The sequence below is a fragment of the Phalacrocorax aristotelis genome, chromosome 2, assembly GCF_949628215.1.
Source record: "Phalacrocorax aristotelis chromosome 2, bGulAri2.1, whole genome shotgun sequence".
Taxonomy (NCBI): domain Eukaryota; kingdom Metazoa; phylum Chordata; class Aves; order Suliformes; family Phalacrocoracidae; genus Phalacrocorax; species Phalacrocorax aristotelis.
In genome coordinates, this window is record NC_134277.1 from 88,470,256 (window position 1) to 88,488,872 (window position 18,617).

The following is an 18,617-nucleotide window of genomic DNA, read 5'->3' on the forward strand; positions in this document are numbered from 1 at the left end:
CGCCAGTCTAAGACTGACTCATCTAAACGCATGTGTATTAAGGCAGGCAGGTGCATATGGACCAGTCTGGTTTAAACATACACTTTTGCAATGACGACTGTGCATTCTCTTTCTCTGATAAATGCTTGGTAGTAGTTCAGTCTTTGTCAGGCATTTGGTTCTTTATAGCAGGTGTCTTTGCAGTGCTGCCTTTGGGGAATGCTGCTGAGACAGGAATAGCTCTGGGTGTCAGTGCTTGCCTGTGCCAACTGCTTGATCAGATGTGGTCTGCTCTAATAATGTAAATCAGAAATAAGAACCCAAGCTCTCATGAGATTCACTGTGACCAATAGATGGAGAGTAGCGAGAGCCATCACACCTGCTTCTCCTATGCTATGTAGAAGCGATCAGTATCCTTAGTTACCAACTGGAGACCTGTTCTTTTAAAACTTACTTTGTAGCCTTTTTAAAGTCAGCGCAGATATAGATGTAACAGGAATTTTGGTTTTGCTTTTCTGTGTGTCATCAGCATTTGCAGTAGCAGAAAAAGAAAATTCTGACATAATTCAAGCAAATATTCAGATGCAGTACGTACTCTGTATTCAGCAGCACCTTTAAGTGTTCCCACATAGCCGGTGCACTCAGCTGTGTTGCTAACAATCTCTCTTAAGTCTGCATCTCCTTTACTTTCTGACATGTATGCAATATGGCAGCAGGAGCAGGAATTGGTTTGATACAATACTTGCTGTGCCCAAGTCAGCCTGGATTTCTTGGTGCTGCTGCTTCTGCTGCTCGATTTCAGAGTTGTTTTGTCTCATATCCAACTCCTTGTTGATTCTTTTCAGCTGTTCACAGATAAAGTGTAGCCTGTTGCGATAGTCTAGGCATACATATTGCCAGCTTACAGAGAACTCGACGTTCCCCTTTGCGTCCTGTTCCACCCCTGGAGCAGTAGCCTGCTTTAATCCATGGAACATCTGCCTTAGTCACCACTTCAAGCTAAAACCTTCTGGAGGATTCAAAATTAGATCAATCCTACATTCCTAGAGCACAGTTTCCATCAAAGAAAGAGGCTGAAACACTTTGATATGCTCTGGTCAGTCTCCCAGATGAGGACACTTCCTAGAAATAATGCACTTTTACAACCTGCCAAAATATTTGGAGGGCACGGCAAATGCTGCTTTCTAGCCAAAGCTGTGAAGTTCTTGCACAGCTGTGATTCTCATGTGGAAAAAACCCATATTGCCAACCGAAGCCTTTAGCTGACCTGAATAGCTTAGTGTTGGTATTCCAAGGGAAACAGAGGCAATAGCGGAAAATCTTGAATGTACAGATGCTAGCTTACTCTTCATTTTTGGATCAACTACACAGATACTGTTTGATAGCATTCTCAAAAATTGCATGCCACGCACCTCCTCAGATTTACTCCAGCCTTCTGGCTTGTTTCACCATCTGTGTGGATCGCTTTGCTCAGATTTTGTAAGCATGGGGATGTTAATAAAAGACACAGGCTTAGCTAGGGGTTGTTTAGGTTATTCACTACATTTTCAGATTTTGCTTAATTCTACTTTGTAATTTTACTATGGATTGAATCCTCCTATGTTGCCAGTTTAACTAATTTTCATGTGGCACAATATCAGATGTTTCACAGAACTGGAGGTAGATTTGATTTTCGTCATCCTTCTCCCTTCCTTTAGTGTGACTCTTACCTTCATCAGGTACTGACCCTGCTACTGCTTTTTGTTGGTAGGCAGTAAAAGATACTTTGCTATCTAATTTCAATTACCTTTCCAGAGTGCAACCTAGTTTATTCCAACTCTTGACTTCTACAGCATACCTTCCTTCCCTACTAGCTTTTTTCTGTTTTTGTTTGACCCTCTGTTTTAATATGTATTTTTTGTCCTGTAGGTACGCTTGGAGCCATGGCCTGAAAGTTCCCCCACATGTATGCAAAATGTTCCAGATAGTTTTGTACCGTTGTCTTCAAGAAATTCAAGTCCTCCTCCTTTTTCAAGACCTCTGCTAGTTGACTTCATTAAGTAGCCTTCCTAACTTTTCATAATGAAGCCAAATTAAAAAAAAATATACTAAATTTTTCAAGTAAATGTTAATAGAGCTGTTAGCTTGCGGTTCTTAAAAAAATAGTCCTTGCTCTCTCTATGTCCCTTTTTTTTTCCACCTAAAAGAGACTTGTATAAAACAAATGAAAAATTTAAACCCCTGGAAACTAGTTCTTCTTGCCCTGAAGGCTGCTAAAATTATCACAATTATTCAAGCTGCCTTAACTGTTGACAGAAGTTTTTGTTTGTTTTATATAGCTACCGTATTTCATTTAGAAACTACTAAAAATATAATTATCTTGGAGACCATCTGCTTGAAATGACAGTGCATACTGCAACTAAATTTCTAAACTTTTTGTCCTGCTTTGTTCATTATCTGTCCTAAAATTGGTTACATGACAAACTCAGTATTCAGTGTTAAGGGTTTCTTTTCTGAATTAATTTTCTACTTACATCCAATGTGCACACAACCATTTACAACAAGTATTCATACATCACTTATTTGCTAACTTTTCTTCTTGGAGGTCAGAGGGGAAAAGTAGACACAGCCTTGTGTTCGTGTGTAAATGCCATGTCAAGACTACAGGTTCACCAGAACCAGAACTTTTGATTATGGGACCCTTTCCTTTTGCCCCCTCATTGCCCTTTCTGGCCTGGATTCCAGGACAAGAGGAAGAAGAACCAGAGCTGGTTGTCAGGCTCCATGGTGTACTACTGTTCATAACAGACTGTTTGTTCTCTGTTCAAGTAGTACACGTATTATGAAGGAGGAGATTTCCTTTGGGAGAGTATTTGGTGGTAGAAGTTCCAACACTGTGAAGTATAGTTATTGGGTGTAAAACAACTTATTTCAAATATTCCCCCTTTTTGTCATACAAGCTGTTTTCTTCTGGTATTTTTGTATCCTTTCCAAAATACCAACACCTGCACTTGGCGTCTAGGATTGAAAATGAGAATAAATTAGAAGTGGAGCTAGGATAATAAATTTGTCCTCAGTAAGGTTAGTGGGTTGGGGGATTTTTATTATTTTTATTTTTATTTAAAACTATTTTCTGGAAGATTACTTTGGCTGGCTGAGAGCCCTGTGTATAGGAGGCAGGTCTAATGTGTTTGAAGAACCTGTTAACATGTCTTAACATGGTTAACTGTAAGAAAGCAAGTACAGGAGGAAGCTAACACGTCACATAACACTGTTTCTATCACCTCTGTCAATTTATGATTTGTTTATACGCTTGTACTACCCATTCTTAAACAGTTCTTATCCAAAGAATCACTTCCTTTTCACCTTTTAAAAAAGTCATAGTAAGCTGGTGTACGCGGAAAATGTGGTGTTCGCCATCTTCAGCTGCTGAAGTTTATAGCCTTCCCTGATACCTTTTACAATGTTGTCTGACTTTTCAAAATATAAATTCAGTTGTTAAGATCTTTCTGAACATATGCAAAAGGTTTCTTGTAGAAGCTTCCCAACGGTCTCCATCATCTCCAGATTCATTGGAATAGTCCATGTGTGATTTATTATTCCATCTTCATGGTTTCTTTGTATTAACCACTTAACATGGTATTTAATATGCGTGAGTTAATGTCTGTTTTGTCAGAAGAGAAACAGCTGATGAAATTCTGAGTATATGTTTTTTACAACTTCTATTTATATTCTGGATCTTCATAAAGACACAACTGTAATGCCAACTTTCAGTCTGGCAAACAACCCGTATGAGAAGAGAACAGAACAGACAATACCTCTGTTCTGTAGTAATTCATTGTTATTGTAAAACAAGTCTTGTTTCAATGGAACGTCTTGGACAACTGTTGTACTTAAAGTGTGATGCTCGATTTTACCTGAGACAGACTGGAGAGCTACTATAAGCATTGCTCAAACGTAGGTGAATTCTCCCAGTGACATATATATGCTTGGCCTCAGTGCAGCAGAATCACCATAATTTGGGAAGGAAACTAATGACCAGGAATATTTTTACAAATATTACGGCTGGACTCTGCAACAGCTCTTGTGGAGTTTTCTGGCAGTGAACTCCCAGGTGATCATGGTAACCGCAACAGAGAACCTACAACCTTTTTCACAAGTCACCACTTTCCCATAATTTCTATTACCTTGTACATGTAGCATTAGATGGAAGATGGTGAAAATATTTGCATGGCACAAAAAATCAGTTCTTAGGGGAAAAGCATGTGAGAATTAAGTATCTCATGCAGAGTGGCTGTGTATGTGCCTGGCTCTTGAGACAGAAAGTCCAAAGCCATTTTCGTGAATGGTCTTACACTAAACACAGGGGAAAAATTTACCTGAAGTGACAGATTGATTTTAATTTCAGTTCTGGAAGCTGCAGAATACCTGCTGAGGTTTGTTCAACACACTTGGATTCAGTTGCTTCATTTGATGTTAATGGTGTTTCATGCTTTGTTGGCTTAAAGAAAAGTGCAAAGACCGAGTCCTTGTATTTGTCTGCTTTAAATTGGGTAGTTTGAATGAAGATTTAAAAGTAATCCGATGTATAAATATGTATTGTATAATTGTAAAAATACAGATTCACAGAAGGGCTAAGGTTGGAAGGGACCTCTGGAGGTCATCTAGTCCAACACCCTGCTCAAGGAGGGCCAGATCTCTATACTAGTTTTACATTGAGCATGGACCATATCTGGGAAAAACAAACCAAAAGACAAAATAGGTCATTGTTTTCTGTATAAGATAGCGATTTATATCAAATAAAGATAGCAGTAAGTAAAAAGGACTTCCTGACAAATTGTCTTTTCAAAGCAAACCATTTGTGGTTCTGGTTCTAGCCTACATATTTTAATTTTAATAGAGAACATATAATTGTATGAGCATGTATCTTCTTTTCTTATATTAAGATTTCAAAGAGCCCTTTTTATTTAGGAAACTTTAGCAGTTAGAGGCCTAATTCCATAAAGTTATTTACTCTAATTATACTTTATATAACCTTTTTTTTTTTTTTGCACCTAAGTAGAGTTTAAAGTGAAAAATAGCTTCATATTTGATTTAATGTTTGCTTTCAAAATAATGGGAAAATCAAGATTTTACTTAAACATGTTTGTCTTCTTTGTTGGCCCAACTGTTGCCATACTTATCCACTAATAGCAGAGTTTTTGGCTAATCTTTCTTGTTTGTTTTTGCACAGAGAGTTCGGATGGCGAGATCCAGAGCTTCCAGAAGTTATACAAATGTTACAGCATCAGTTTCCCTCAGTACAGTCCAATGCTGCAGCCTACTTACAACACCTCTGTTTCGGAGACAATAAAATAAAAGCAGAGGTAAGATTTATAAACCCTTTTTTTCAACAGTGATGCTGTCTGCCATTTATCATCACCAATTATTTATATGTGCTTTAAAAAGAGTTACAAAAGGAATCACATATAAATGTCTGGACCCATTTTACTCAAGCTTTCACTTAAGTCATTTGTTACCATTATAGAAAGTAAAAAATGCATAAAATATTAGTGTCACTTTTTGTTTGGTTTTGAATATTTTGATTGATTGCATAACATTCAGACACTGTATCAGTAGTATCTCAGTAAACAGCTAATGGTATAGTCTTGATTCCACAGAAGCATATGGACATTTCCTTAGGATTTTCAGAGAGAGATATGTTTGGACAATAAATACAAACAGGGACGATGAAAATTAAGCAAAAGGATTCTGAATCAAAACCTGCTTTAATGTGTAATTGTGTGAATAGAATTTAACTTCTCTGGGTTTGCAGTTTCAAATGTGATCATTGGTCTATGATCTTGAAATTCAGTGCAGATTGTATCTAAAATGTAACTCGAACAGCAGTATAGACTTTGTTCTGTACCTGTGGCTGATCAGTACTTCTTGCTTGCTTGTTCCCTGTTGTTAATGGAACCAGTTCAGCTTTTGGCACAAGTTAAAACAGAAGGAAGGCAGCTCTGAAGGATCTGACAAACACACAGGAGTCAATTAAAATTGAATGAGTGAAGCTGTTACCAGCCCCAGCTGCCTCCCCTGGCCCTCTCAGAGATACTGCTTATCAGGGACATGTGGTGTGCACATAAATCTGTGCCTGTACTGGCATCCTTTAGCCTGGTGTGTAAAGGTAAACTGAGATCAGGATCTGCTATTGCTTATTTGTCAGAACTGTGCAGTGATGCTGGCTTGCTAGTGCTTCATTTTCCTCACCCTCAGCACGTATCACTCCGTGGGTCTATCCGGCTCTAGCGGCTTTCCCGCTGGCACTGGCAGAACTGCGCTGGTTGTGTACATCACCTCAAACATCTTAGAAATAATAGTAAAAAAAAATTAAATTAATGTTAAAATGAACAATGTTTGTGCACTGGAAAAGAGAACTCTGTTACATGTATTGCTGAAAATCTTAACTGTACACTCTCTCCATACTCTTTTCTCATCCTGGTTCACAAATTAGTTTTTCAATAAAAGAGCTGATTAATCTCTGAGAAAGGCAGTTAAATGATTAGAGCCATTTGTTCATTGTACAATCTGTGCTTCCTCCTGTTAGCCATAGATTGAGAGCCCTTAGGTAGCTATCACATTTGAGAGATGATGGTTTGATTTTCACTGCTAACCATTTAAGGGAAAAGAAGACTGATTGTTGTTGATCTAACCCATCTCACTAGGACATCAGCCTTTGTGAAGGTGAAGGTAAGTATATAAAACAGTAGAGCACTAGGCAGTTCTCCGAGCTTCTTCTCTGGAAAAGGATAACAGTAAAAACGAAGATTTCCCCCCCTTCATTTGTTGTTTTTCAGGGCTTTGATGTATTCCTCACTCCATAATACATAAACTGTTTTTTGAAACAAGCCAAAATACATTTTTTTAAATAGTCCACTTGAGAATATGCTTTCAGACTTCTGGTACAGTGGATTTTTCTAAGAAGACAAAAAATGAGATATATTGTCTACTTTGCTAATGCTTTGTGAAGCTTTTTAGACTAAAGCATCCCATGCTAGCAAACTATTTTATCTCTGTCTGTATCTTTCTATCTACCAGCCTATAGTATTTAATGATAAGTCCTATTTTATTTAGACCATGATTCAGCAGAGCACTTAAACAGTTTCTCTGTTTATTGGAATCAGGATCTACCCAAAGCGATCGAGAGTGTCCTTAGGGTCTGCTTGAGCTCTCCACTGAATAAGAATTTCTTGAAGATCCTTTTGTGTGAGGAGTTCAAAATCCTGTCGATAAGGGAATATCACAGCAGATATCCAGTTTCTTGCTAGGCTTATGCCCACCAGAAGAGTTTGAGTGGTGCTGTTGAACCTACCTGGGACAACTCATGTGCTAACCATTAAGGATGTGTCTGAATTATGGCTTGAACTAAGACCTAAATAATAGGAGCTGATATCAAAATTGACTCTTCTGCAAAGTGTGTTGCAGTTGTGTGTTTTGGTCAGTTCTCTTCTGTCCGAGAACAACTACATTTAATACCCAATTCCTTCTTCATGGAAAGCAGGGTGCCAGTTCTGCCGCACGCGGTCACAGGGAAACGCACCAGCTCGAACACAAGCTGCAGGGAAAAGAAGCACCAGGACACATCCTGATTTTTATTTTCCTTGCAACCTCTTGTCAAATTAGTAATTGACAGGTGTAAGTTTGAGATTACAAAGCTGAAAAATTACAAGTCTTTTGAAGCACAGAAAACTCTGCTTTTTTACCATGGCAAATGACTTGGACTGAAGAAAGAAAGCTGTCTTGGTGGTCTTTCAAACCCTGGAGAAAGGAAGAACATAGGCATGTGTAAGTTAGGAAAACTGGTATTTCATATGCCTGACGGGCACTGAGGGAAAAGCAAATTTAATTCACTAAATAATTTGTTAAGTGTTAATGTGTAACATGGGCTTGAACATACACATGCACAGAGAATGAATAACATGCAACAGTTTAGTTTATTTACTGGTTGCATTGAATTTGAAATGTAATGCAGTTGTTAAAGGTTCAACTCTGGAGTTACCTGACAGAAAAAAACCCCAACATTCATTTCATTTTATCACTGATGAGCATCAAATTATCACACTGCATTTAATGGCTATTTTATCCAGGGTTTCTGGAAATAACTGTCCTGAAAGGCCTTTTTTGATTCTTTTAAGCATGATTTATACTGTTGCCTGCCAAAAAGGTGATTAATGATGTGTCCTCTGAACCTGTCCATCTTGTCAATCTTCCAGTTTTGTTTTTGTATACTGGTGAATTTGTCCTACTCTCACAAGAGTTAAGTGGGATTTGTATAAAATTTCTCCTCGTGTACTTGGTAGGACGAAGGCCTTTATATTCCTTTTGAGTAGAACAGTGTCAACTAAAATTTAAACAGAAATAGAAAATAGCAGCTATGACTATATGCATCTCTGAGATTCCTAACACCTTTTATGGATTTACCATTATGTTTTTCTATTCTAAAATACTTGAAATTCTGTGGCTGAAGTGTGGAATACTACCCCTTGCTTCCTCTGTCCCCCTCAAGAAAAGGAAGCGGAAATACTCTATAAAGACAACTATGAAAAAGAAATTCAGTCAAAAATGTTTAAGTATGGCTAGGGAAATGAGACATCTTTTTCCCTTCATGGCCGTGTTCTTTATGGTAGGTGTTATTTCTAAAACACATGTTGATCACAGGCATACTTCTGAATTTGAGGACATCACTCTAAACGTACCTTTACTGCTACGTAAGTGTAAACACCCCGCTCAGTCCGTGATGTAGCAATTCTCTCAGACCAGTGAGGTCTGCAAATGCCCTTCTCTAACTTAAAGGACTTTCAGACAAAGCTGGTAACTGTTTATGTGAAGATGCCCCAGGCTGGCAACTAAGGCATCAGAAGTCATTTACTTTTTCACAAAAAAAACTTCTAGAGTGAATTAGGTTTATATTTTTGGTAGAATTTTTCTTCTTCCCCTTCAGCCCGGAACACACCAGTACGGTAATAGGTAAATGCAATAAACGCTGACTGTTGATCAAGATGGTGTTGTTATTTCTTACACATGCTGCCACTTCTATGCTGCTCAAAACCATTCAGTGCTAGTCTTTATTTAAAAGTATGATTGTAACTGCTGCTCTTACCTGAAAGTTTTCCACAAGTGCTACTCCTGAGTCTCCTTAAGTATTGCTGACTGCAATGCAGGCACTACATCTGCTGTCAGTAGCACTTTTCATTCTCTACCTTTATTCCCTGTGCTTGGTGCGTAGGTGGTGCAGGAGACATTAGAATGGAGTTGAAGAAATTTAATTATTTTTGCTAATGTCTGATAGTTGGATTTTTCATCTCCTGTTGAGCAGTGACCAGTCCTCGCTGACACTCTCACATACATGAAAGGGGACATAGTGAGGCACAAGGCTAAAGGTTGTAAAAATACTAGGCAGTCCATTACAGTGAGGCATGATAATTCCAAAATTCAAAATCTCAATACTTTAGCAATTCATTATATAAATTATTCTTTCACTGATGACAGTGAAGAATGCAACTAAAAGGCAAAAGAAGAAGAGGGAAGAAGTTTTGATCAGATGTTTGAAGGCAAATGAAAAGTCAATCGGGCAGAAGAGCACAAGAAGGCTCTTTCAGATGGCATTTTTCTCCTTAGGAGAGGGCTCTTACACCAACAATGGTGAGATTGTGAGCAGAGCCAGGGTAGCTGGTCCTGGATGCCAAGAAGGAACAGGCAGGGGATATAGGAAAAGAGAAGTGTTTTAAAATAGTCAGTAGAGAACATTTCTTTAAAAGAGCACATTCTATTAAACACAGGATTCATTCTTCCACAGCTATTTTTCTTCCTATAATGACAGCTTACTCCTTTGCATGAGGTCACCATAAAAAAGGATTGAATTGTGCAGTTTCACACGCCAGCACCATTTTGTTCTCATGGAAAATGGCAGCCTGCCATCAGCTGCAAAGGTGTAACAGGTCACTCGGGGTTTTTGGCACCAATGACTCCTTTCTGCAAGCTAGGAAATTAATTTTTGCCGTCAAAGCTACAGCACATGAGGTTCTCATCTCAGGAAAATCATGCAAAGATGACAAATGAAAGAACAGTTAACGCCTGAAGCCTCCTGTTGCATCCTTAGTAAACCTCGCTAGATCAGACAGTTTTCTCTTTATCTTGGAGAGCATTCCCATGTACTCACTTCACACAGTCTTAGAAGAAAAGTATCAGTCCGGGCATTATTGCACGGTGTTCTAAAAAAATGAGTGATTGCACGCTGAAAACAGTTTTTTTCAAAACTTGCTCAAAACCATCTTCTGTGAGTTCTTCAGAATGTGCCCAAAACCCTTCCAACACGATACCACCACTCTTTCCACGTCAAGCAGCATCATAGACTATACTAACCTCTTGTCTATCTTCATATTTTTTATATTTATGTTGCTCTTTATTATTATTAGTGAGGGCTTGTTGAATATACATCTTTCTTTCCTGTCCTCTATTCTGTTAAATGTGTGATAGTCCATCTGGTTGAAATGGAATACGAACATGAATGGTATAAGAAAAAATATCTCATCATATAATATAAGTTATTGTCGTCATCTTCCATTTTTTTCTCTCCTGTATCTCTTTTACATCTATAAGCCACATGACTGCAGTGTTGCAGTAGCTTTGATGTCATCCACAGTACTGCTAGATCCGTGATGGTCAAGGTAACATAAATGCCTGTTTCTAGCATGGCTTTGTCCCAAGGAATACTTACTTACACTTAGTATGGGGTGTTGGACAGACAGTCCATGATGTTGCTTTTAGACCTGCTGGCTAACGCTGACAGAATTCCTCACTCCATAACATTTGAAGGATCCGGGAGGGGGGCTGGAGGTGCTCTCATCATCCTTGACAGATATTTTGATTTTGTTTCTACAGTGTTCTGCAAGATTCCCCTCTGTTTCCATAACGGGTCCCAGAGAAAACAGAATATCTTTCATTTCCTATGTGTTTGAGAAAGAATTATAGTTTTGCATGTGCCTTCCCGCAGCCTTCCTCTTCTCTCTTTCTTTTTCCTCTAAAATCTCTTCAGTTCAAGGCTGGGATTTGGCTTGTCTGGTGATGGTAGTGTCAACGCTCCATTAAAAACATTATGTAAACTCTTTTAATCTCTGCATGCAAGATGATATAGACATGGTATTTAATTTAAATGAAAGAAGTATCTCATAGGTGCTACTGAAAAGTAATGTAAAAATTGCAGAGAGGCTCTAAAACATTTGTTGCGAGTGCATTTTAGTGCAGACAATAATTGCATACTTTTGGAGAAACTATACTTCCCTGCTCAGTTATAAACATTGTATTAGTACTTTGATAACCATAATTTTCATACGTTAAACATCTGTATGGGTAAAATCTCACAGTTTGAGAAATATTTCCCTAAATGGCTTCACAAGGAATTTACTATTTTAATGATGGTTGTTTGTATGAAGGGATACTTGCCTGCACCTGATACCCAAAATGTGCACTGATACGTTCATTCTTTTGCTTACCTATGTTTAAATTACTGCATGCAGGACAGTTTGGGTCTATCTGCCCATCACCGTGGGCAGTCGTGTTCACCTGTGCAAGTAAATGTCAGTCCCTTTCAAATACACTTTTTGTGTAGTTTTTACTTGTAGAAATTACTCTAATGCAGTAAAGCAGCACCCAGTGATGGCAGCTGGTTCAGGAGGTGCAAAGTTGCCCAAAGGAGACTGCGGCGGTTCACACTCCATGGGGCTGGACACACGATACTGGATCCTCATGGGTGACAGGCTCTCATATGATGTCCTATATCACTGCTTTCTCCCATCCCTCAGTTTGAGAGGGAAAGGTGCAAGGCTGTATCCCAGTGGTCTTTCTGTCTCAATTTGCTTGCCACCGTGCATCTTGTGGCATTCTTGCAGTCACATTAATTTGTGGTGGGATATAGGGCTGAAGACACCTTTTCCCCTATCCTATTGGAAGATTCATAAAACACAAACCTGGAACAGATGACAGATGAATCCTCTGATTTGTTAGATTTATAGAAACAAAGCCCTTTTTTCCCCACGATCAAGATCTCATCACTCTGATATACTACGGCTTGTCTCACCTTCTTTCCGTAGGAGAAGATTTTGTGAAAGCAACCTTTGTTTTCTGCTGTTGCTGCTTTTTTTTCAATCAGTGCCATTTGATCCTATCTTCAGATCTATGTAACCTCTTGTAATCTCTCTGCTCCCTTCTATTTTATTTATTCCAGCAGTCGGTGGCTTGAAATGTATTTCTGTGTTAAGGCAGGCAGATGTAAATGGTCTGTTTCTCCTGAGTATAACAATGATTTCTGCACTTCAAGCTCTTCTCTATTGATAGGTGTTCAAGAGGATATATCTGATAGCATTTCAGTAACTGCAGCGCCAGTTTGAAGTGACTAATAGGTCTGCTTTGGATGTCCCTTTATGCTGTCTCCATGATACCCTCTCTCCTCTTCTAGTTTGAATTGTGTGAAGCAGAGAAGCACTAGCTCATGGCCTGTAATACAACCCTGTGACCGAACATTTTCCCTCTTTAATATTAACTAAAAGAGATGAGGCAGAAAGGGCTGCATTAGTGTGAACACAATAATATACGTTAACACTGTTGTTAAGACCACTCACACTAACAGTGGTCTTAAAACATTATTATTTAGGGTAATGATAATAAAAACCACACTTCCACTAATCTCTCCTAATCTAGAGTCCAGTGCTGAGCTATTAAATAATATTTATCAGAATATATCAATCTCGTTTTTCTTGCTAATCAATTGTCTTTACTTTGCTAACAAATTCCAGTAACATGGTTTACTATAAAATGGTAGGCCTTTTGACTTCACTTTAGGTGTTTCCACTTCTTTTTAAAAAAAAGCATAAAAGCCCACATTCTATCAGGGAATTAAATCTTAGACTGATCATCTTGCTTTCAAAAGCATCTCTGAGTGCATCTCTCCATTGTTTCACTAATTTATGCACTATCATTTTATGACATTTATCCCTTCTGACGATAGAGTGCATGTCTTTGTTTTGTGCACAGTCTTTACATTTATTAAGACTGAGTATTAATGAATGGCACTGAGTGCTGCTGTGTCCCCACAATCTGTGCTTTCTGTAGCACAGAAGGAGTAAGGAGTGGCATTTTACACTCTGGGATCCCTCTGCAGTCATTTAACCATGGTAATTCTTGATTTCAATGTCAGGATACTTTGCCTGAATTATAATAATGATTTACTATGCACCTGGCATATATTTCACTTGATGTAAGATTAGGGAGATATTACAGTTGTTAAATAAATTAATTAATGGCAAGTCCCACCAGAGTAACATTTGGTTAAAAGAGGAAATTGAAGAGTTAGGATGTTAACTGAAGACTGCACAGCAAAGTAGTGGCAGACTGGGAGGGCCAGTTCATGTCTTTTACTCCTCTGCTCTGCTAAGGATCTTGATTGATGCTTTGGCTTTATTGCATTCACATTTCTAAATTATTCTTTTGAAAAACAGCCTCAACTGGGAGTACAGTATGAGTCCTGTAAAGTGACATAGTTTTAAAAGTGAATAAACAAGAGTATATTATTTTATAAACATAACGGAACATCTAGTAGTTGTTTTTTTTCTGAATTAGTGCTTTGCCTGCTGCCTTCCTGTTGTTTCAGTCATTTTGTAACATTACATCATTCTCCCTCATCTCGCAAAGAGACTGAATCAAATGAATTTACAAAATGACCGCAAACATAATTATTGTGCAAAATAGCATGCTTAATATTGAGAATGTGTGTCAGTATTTTTACCCCACATGCCGCTTTACACTGTTTTCATGTTCCCTTCACCTGCCACAACCCAGTTGTTCCCTCTCCAGGGAATAGCCAAACGGACAAAATTTTGCCCACTTTTCCCTGAAGTTCCTCTTTAAGATACATTTTTCTGTGATAGTAAGAAATAGTCAGCAATGATTATTTCAAGCCAAAGCAAAGCAAAATAATTTTTTTTAATTATTAATGACTGTCCATGTTTTATATGGATGACTGCAGCTTGGCTGTTGTTGTCTGGACTATCCTGTTTATGCACTACGCTGCAAACTGTTAGCAGTTTGCTAACAGATGCAAACATCTTAGCAATACAGAGTCTGACCTCTGTTTTGCTGATATTTAGGGGCCTGGCACTGGTTGTCTTGTGAGCTCAAGGGAGTGAGTGAGGTCTTGAACAAAAACTGTCTAGATCCCCTTTTATCTGGGTTTAGCGCTCACTCCTACAGTGTATGCCTCGCAGGAGACGAGAACACTGGCTAAAGGTTTCTGTCTTTTTCAGCTCTGGGCAGCCAGAGTTTGCCTCTGAATGAGTAAACCACACAGAAGATAATATTAGGCAATAAATTCAAATAGTCAGAAAATTCAGATGTGAACATCTGGTGATAATGCTTTTCACGCAGCTAGGAGGAGACAAAAAAAAAATAATCAGTCCTATGTACGCAAGACGAATGCAGCAGGTGCAGTAAGAACATTGCACTGTGTCATGAATCTCTCCACTGGTCTGAGGAAAAAATGTCCCGGTTGTATTAAAACATTTGTAAAAGCTGTATCTTTTGTATTTGAAACTATTAGGCAGTAAGGAAGGAAAGGCAATACACACTAAAAGACACTGTCATTTGACATAGGTAATGTGATGTTCCCATTTTATGAACGGGCAATAAGTATATTTGCAACCTTTTCAAGCACTATAATATTCTAGTATATATGCTATGGATTTCTTTCTATTCATAACTCTTCTGCCAATTGCTTCTCTGATTTATTAGGCTGATGTGTGAATGCAGAGGATTACTTTCTTCTTGTAGAGCATACTTTTTTATTACTGTTGTCACCATCCAGCAAGCCAGAGTAAGGCTTTGCACACTATATATAGAAATAAAATAACTAGATTGATATCAGTGTCTGTAATTTGATTCTTTCTCAACATATCTGTACTAAAAACGTTGGCAGCAGAATGATTTCAGTAAGGTGAATTGTAGTTCTGACAAAATGGCCATGCCAATGAAACATCTAAGGTAAAGACCATCAGCCAATCTCCAAAATGTGTTTAAAAATACAGAGAGATGGCTGTTACTAAGCTACCGAGAGTGGTTGCAGCAGAAGGCACAGGTTTGCAGAGGCATAAGGACACCTAAGGCTCTAAAATTAAAATGCCTACCTATCTATCCAGCCACTGCAGAAAACTATTTGAAGTTGCTTGAACAAGAGCATCCTTAATGAAATCTCAGACTCAATTTATAGCACGCTGCTGAAGTCAATGCTGCTCTTACATGGTTTACACTGGTATAACTCAGGGTACGAGTCATACCACGTAAGGAATAAAAGAAAAAACAAGACAATTAAAATCAAGATATTAAAAATTATCCATTTTAAAATTCTGAAGTTTTGTACATTTTGTACTGGTCATGGGCCAGATTCCCTCCTTCTCCTCATCCTGGAAAACTACTGCTTACTGACAAATGGCTGACATTTCTAAGGTTGGTATCTTGTAGAGACCTTCATTAGGGCAGATAGAGAAAGGTATTACATCTCTGAGATATGGCTTGAAAAGTTATTTGGAACATAATACCAGGGTTTTTTTAGCTTTGCAAAGAGAATTTATTTGTTCCTGCATACTCATCTGTATAAAAAAATAGGGACTGTAATGTCTACTATAAGGATCATTTAACACATATAAAGAAAATAGTTAATGCAAAATGATAAATAACACAATAGGTCCAAATCAGCCCCTTATATTTGAGCTGTTGCTGCTACTGCAGTTGCTGAAGAGCAGGTGGGAATGCTGCCCACCAGTGTCAGCAGCACTGCTGGGTCTGGCTGTTTGCTTCACTAGACATATTGCAGGCATATGGTTAACCAAGCAAGGCCCTAAAGAAAGGGACACACTCCTTACTCCACATACAAAACTATTACAGGGGTTTGAGTGAGGGTTTTTTTTTTTTAAAAAACTACTTTGCTATTCCTATGTCCAGGAATAACTGAAAAATTGCTGCAACTTACAAGCTTTATAGAGTAGTAAGCAGAGGTGGCACTATTTTTGATGGTTATTTTGCTTCTTCCTCGTTTCTGTATGCTTTGTCTGTATACTGGTGATTGAAAAAGAGAGGTCTTGACAGCTTTTGGACAGCATCATCTCAAGCTTATTGGCAGTTCAACAAGCAAATAGAAGGCTAAGTGTCAGGAAAGCAATAGAGACCGAAACAGGGAACATTGCTGGGGCCTTCTGCAAGTCTGTGTTATGTGTGTCCTGGACACGGTGTGAAGTTATGGTCCTCCCCTATTTGAAAGAGTACAGGAGATTTAGAAAAAAGTCAGAAGGAAGTTGTGGATTTAGAAGGCTAGGCAAAGCTAGGCAAAGGGGGAAAAAATAATAATATTCAAACCAATGCAAGTGTATATATGTGTGCGTATACACACACACTTATAATACATACTTCTATATATATATATAATTTTGCATATTGAACTGTAGGTATTACAAATCACATTAGATATGAAGCCGGTTTACTTGTGCTGACTTTTACTCCACTTAAAATACTCATGTAAATGGGGAGACAGAGGAAAGATTCTGCAGTGCAGCTTTGCACTGGAACTTAAACTACAGGTCGTAGTCGTGGCTGTGCCACAGCCTGCCTTTCTGACCTTAGGCAAATAATTTAATTTTATGTGCCTGAGTTTCTATTAGTAAAACTTGCTACAGTAGAGGGATGTTGTGAGAATGCATTCATTAGCTTTTGAGGCAGTAACTGGCCCCCGGAATACTTCAGCTCTAAGACGGAAAATTCTCATGCGACTGAGAGAGTCTTTGGAGGCTAGTACATCAATTAGAAGGAGAGAATACCTCGTTTAAGTCGCAGTAGAGAGTGTCATGGGAGCAGAGGTCATTGGGGCCATATGGTGCTTGATCTAATAAACTGTAAATATATTTTTAATCTAAGAAATGGAATGTTGTTTATTCTGTGAGACAAACTACCTGAGATAGCTACAGCAAGCATCAAAAAAGGATCATTTTGAGTTTCCAGTTAGAGCTGAAACATCAGATAGAGTTGTGTTGTTGTTGGGCTTAAACGACTGAAGAAGAGTTTTCTGTGGTCTTATCGGTGACCGTCTTGTTCCAAGATGGTATTTGTGTTCATATTGACTAAATCTAACTTAACAATATGCTTAACCTGAATATAGTTCACTACAGCTTCAGAAATTTTCATCTAATGCTAAGGTGCTGTCCTCTGTTACTGTTAGAATATTTGATGAACTGTCCTACTGCATTTGTCTAAAAACCTACTTTTTCTGTACATAAAGAAGTTGTTGAATATTCTCTATCTTTTTAACTTCACTAGGAATCTGGTTAAGGGAATACCAAGTGTTCTTAGGTAAAATATATACTTCTTTTTTTTATTTTCCCCAAGTAATAAATATGATCCTTCATTCTGAAATAGATGCTTAATTCTTTTGAAATACCAGAAAGTAAATGATCTGAAACGTTGGTGTTAATCATCATTTTTCATTTAACGTCAGACAGTACTAGATCAGTGCTTGAGTAATGCCACGTCTTCTGCATCCTGAATTAATACTACCCTTGTATTATCTATAAAGGGCACACTGCTGGACCTTCTTTAGTATTGTACTTTTTTTGGCTGTTTCGAAAACCAAAGACCTCAAATTAAAAGCAAGTATTTACAATACTTTCTCAGGGCCTCAGATTGTGTGTGTTTTTCCTAATTTGTGTGTGTTCCTCAGTGCTAGTTTATATTCCCAGTGATTCAGAAGCTGAGAAGCTTGGTTAATGCAGGTCGATGCCAATCTTTTCATTTTAGGAGATACTGTTTTTTACAGTGGGATTGAAAATCGCTTTTTTCATACCTTTACAGTCAGTCAAGCACTTTAGGTCAGCTCTACACCTGCAGTTGGGAGTGTTATTTGGATGATCCCGTTTTGATATTTAGTTTTAGAATAGGATGCTTGTGTCAGCCTACAAATGTAAAGTTTTTTAAGAGTATTAGGGTAAAGTGCTTTACTGTTACAGGTAACTTACACCTAGCCAGAGATTTTTTTAGTAAAAAATAATATCATGCTAAAACCTTGATTTATAATAGGCATAGCCTTCCTACCAAGCATGAAAACCAAAATGTATCACAGTGCAGAATACATTAAGGCTTACTGACTGAGAAAGCAGCACATTTATTCATACCTTTTCAGGACACTTTTAGAACGTGATTTTGAGTCTCCTCCTGTTCAGAACATGTTATGAATCTCTGTTAACCCCACACATAGATCCCAAGATCTAAAGAGGTCACTTAAGAGACACAGGGAAAAACAAATGTACACTCTGTAGAATATCCACTCCCAGAAGAAGAGCTTCTGAGTACTGACCCCGTGCTGTGCACCCTCATGTGTTGCACATCCATTCCTTCAAACACCTACCTGATTTCTACAGACGCGGAAAAAAGATCCTCTTCCTTCAGCACAAGCTAAAGATCCCCTTCCTTCTCCACATGCTGCAGTTTAGCACACAGAGCACAATTCTAATTTAACTTAAAGCAGAATATTGTATACTTACCAGTGGTTGAATTTATTTAAATTATGTCTATTCACAGCTTTATGT

General features: G+C 38.2%; 1 protein-coding gene across 8 annotated transcripts in view; it reads left to right on the forward strand.

Moving 5' to 3' along the window:
* The window catches only part of CTNND2 (catenin delta 2), a 686,661-nt gene that overhangs the window by 503,145 nt on the left and 164,899 nt on the right, over positions 1 to 18,617 (forward strand). For all 8 annotated transcript variants that reach the window (XM_075084268.1, XM_075084265.1, XM_075084267.1 and 5 more), the window contains one exon: positions 5,192 to 5,324. In XM_075084268.1, the coding sequence (XP_074940369.1) occupies positions 5,192 to 5,324 (133 nt within the window). The remainder of the gene's footprint in view (positions 1 to 5,191; positions 5,325 to 18,617) is intronic.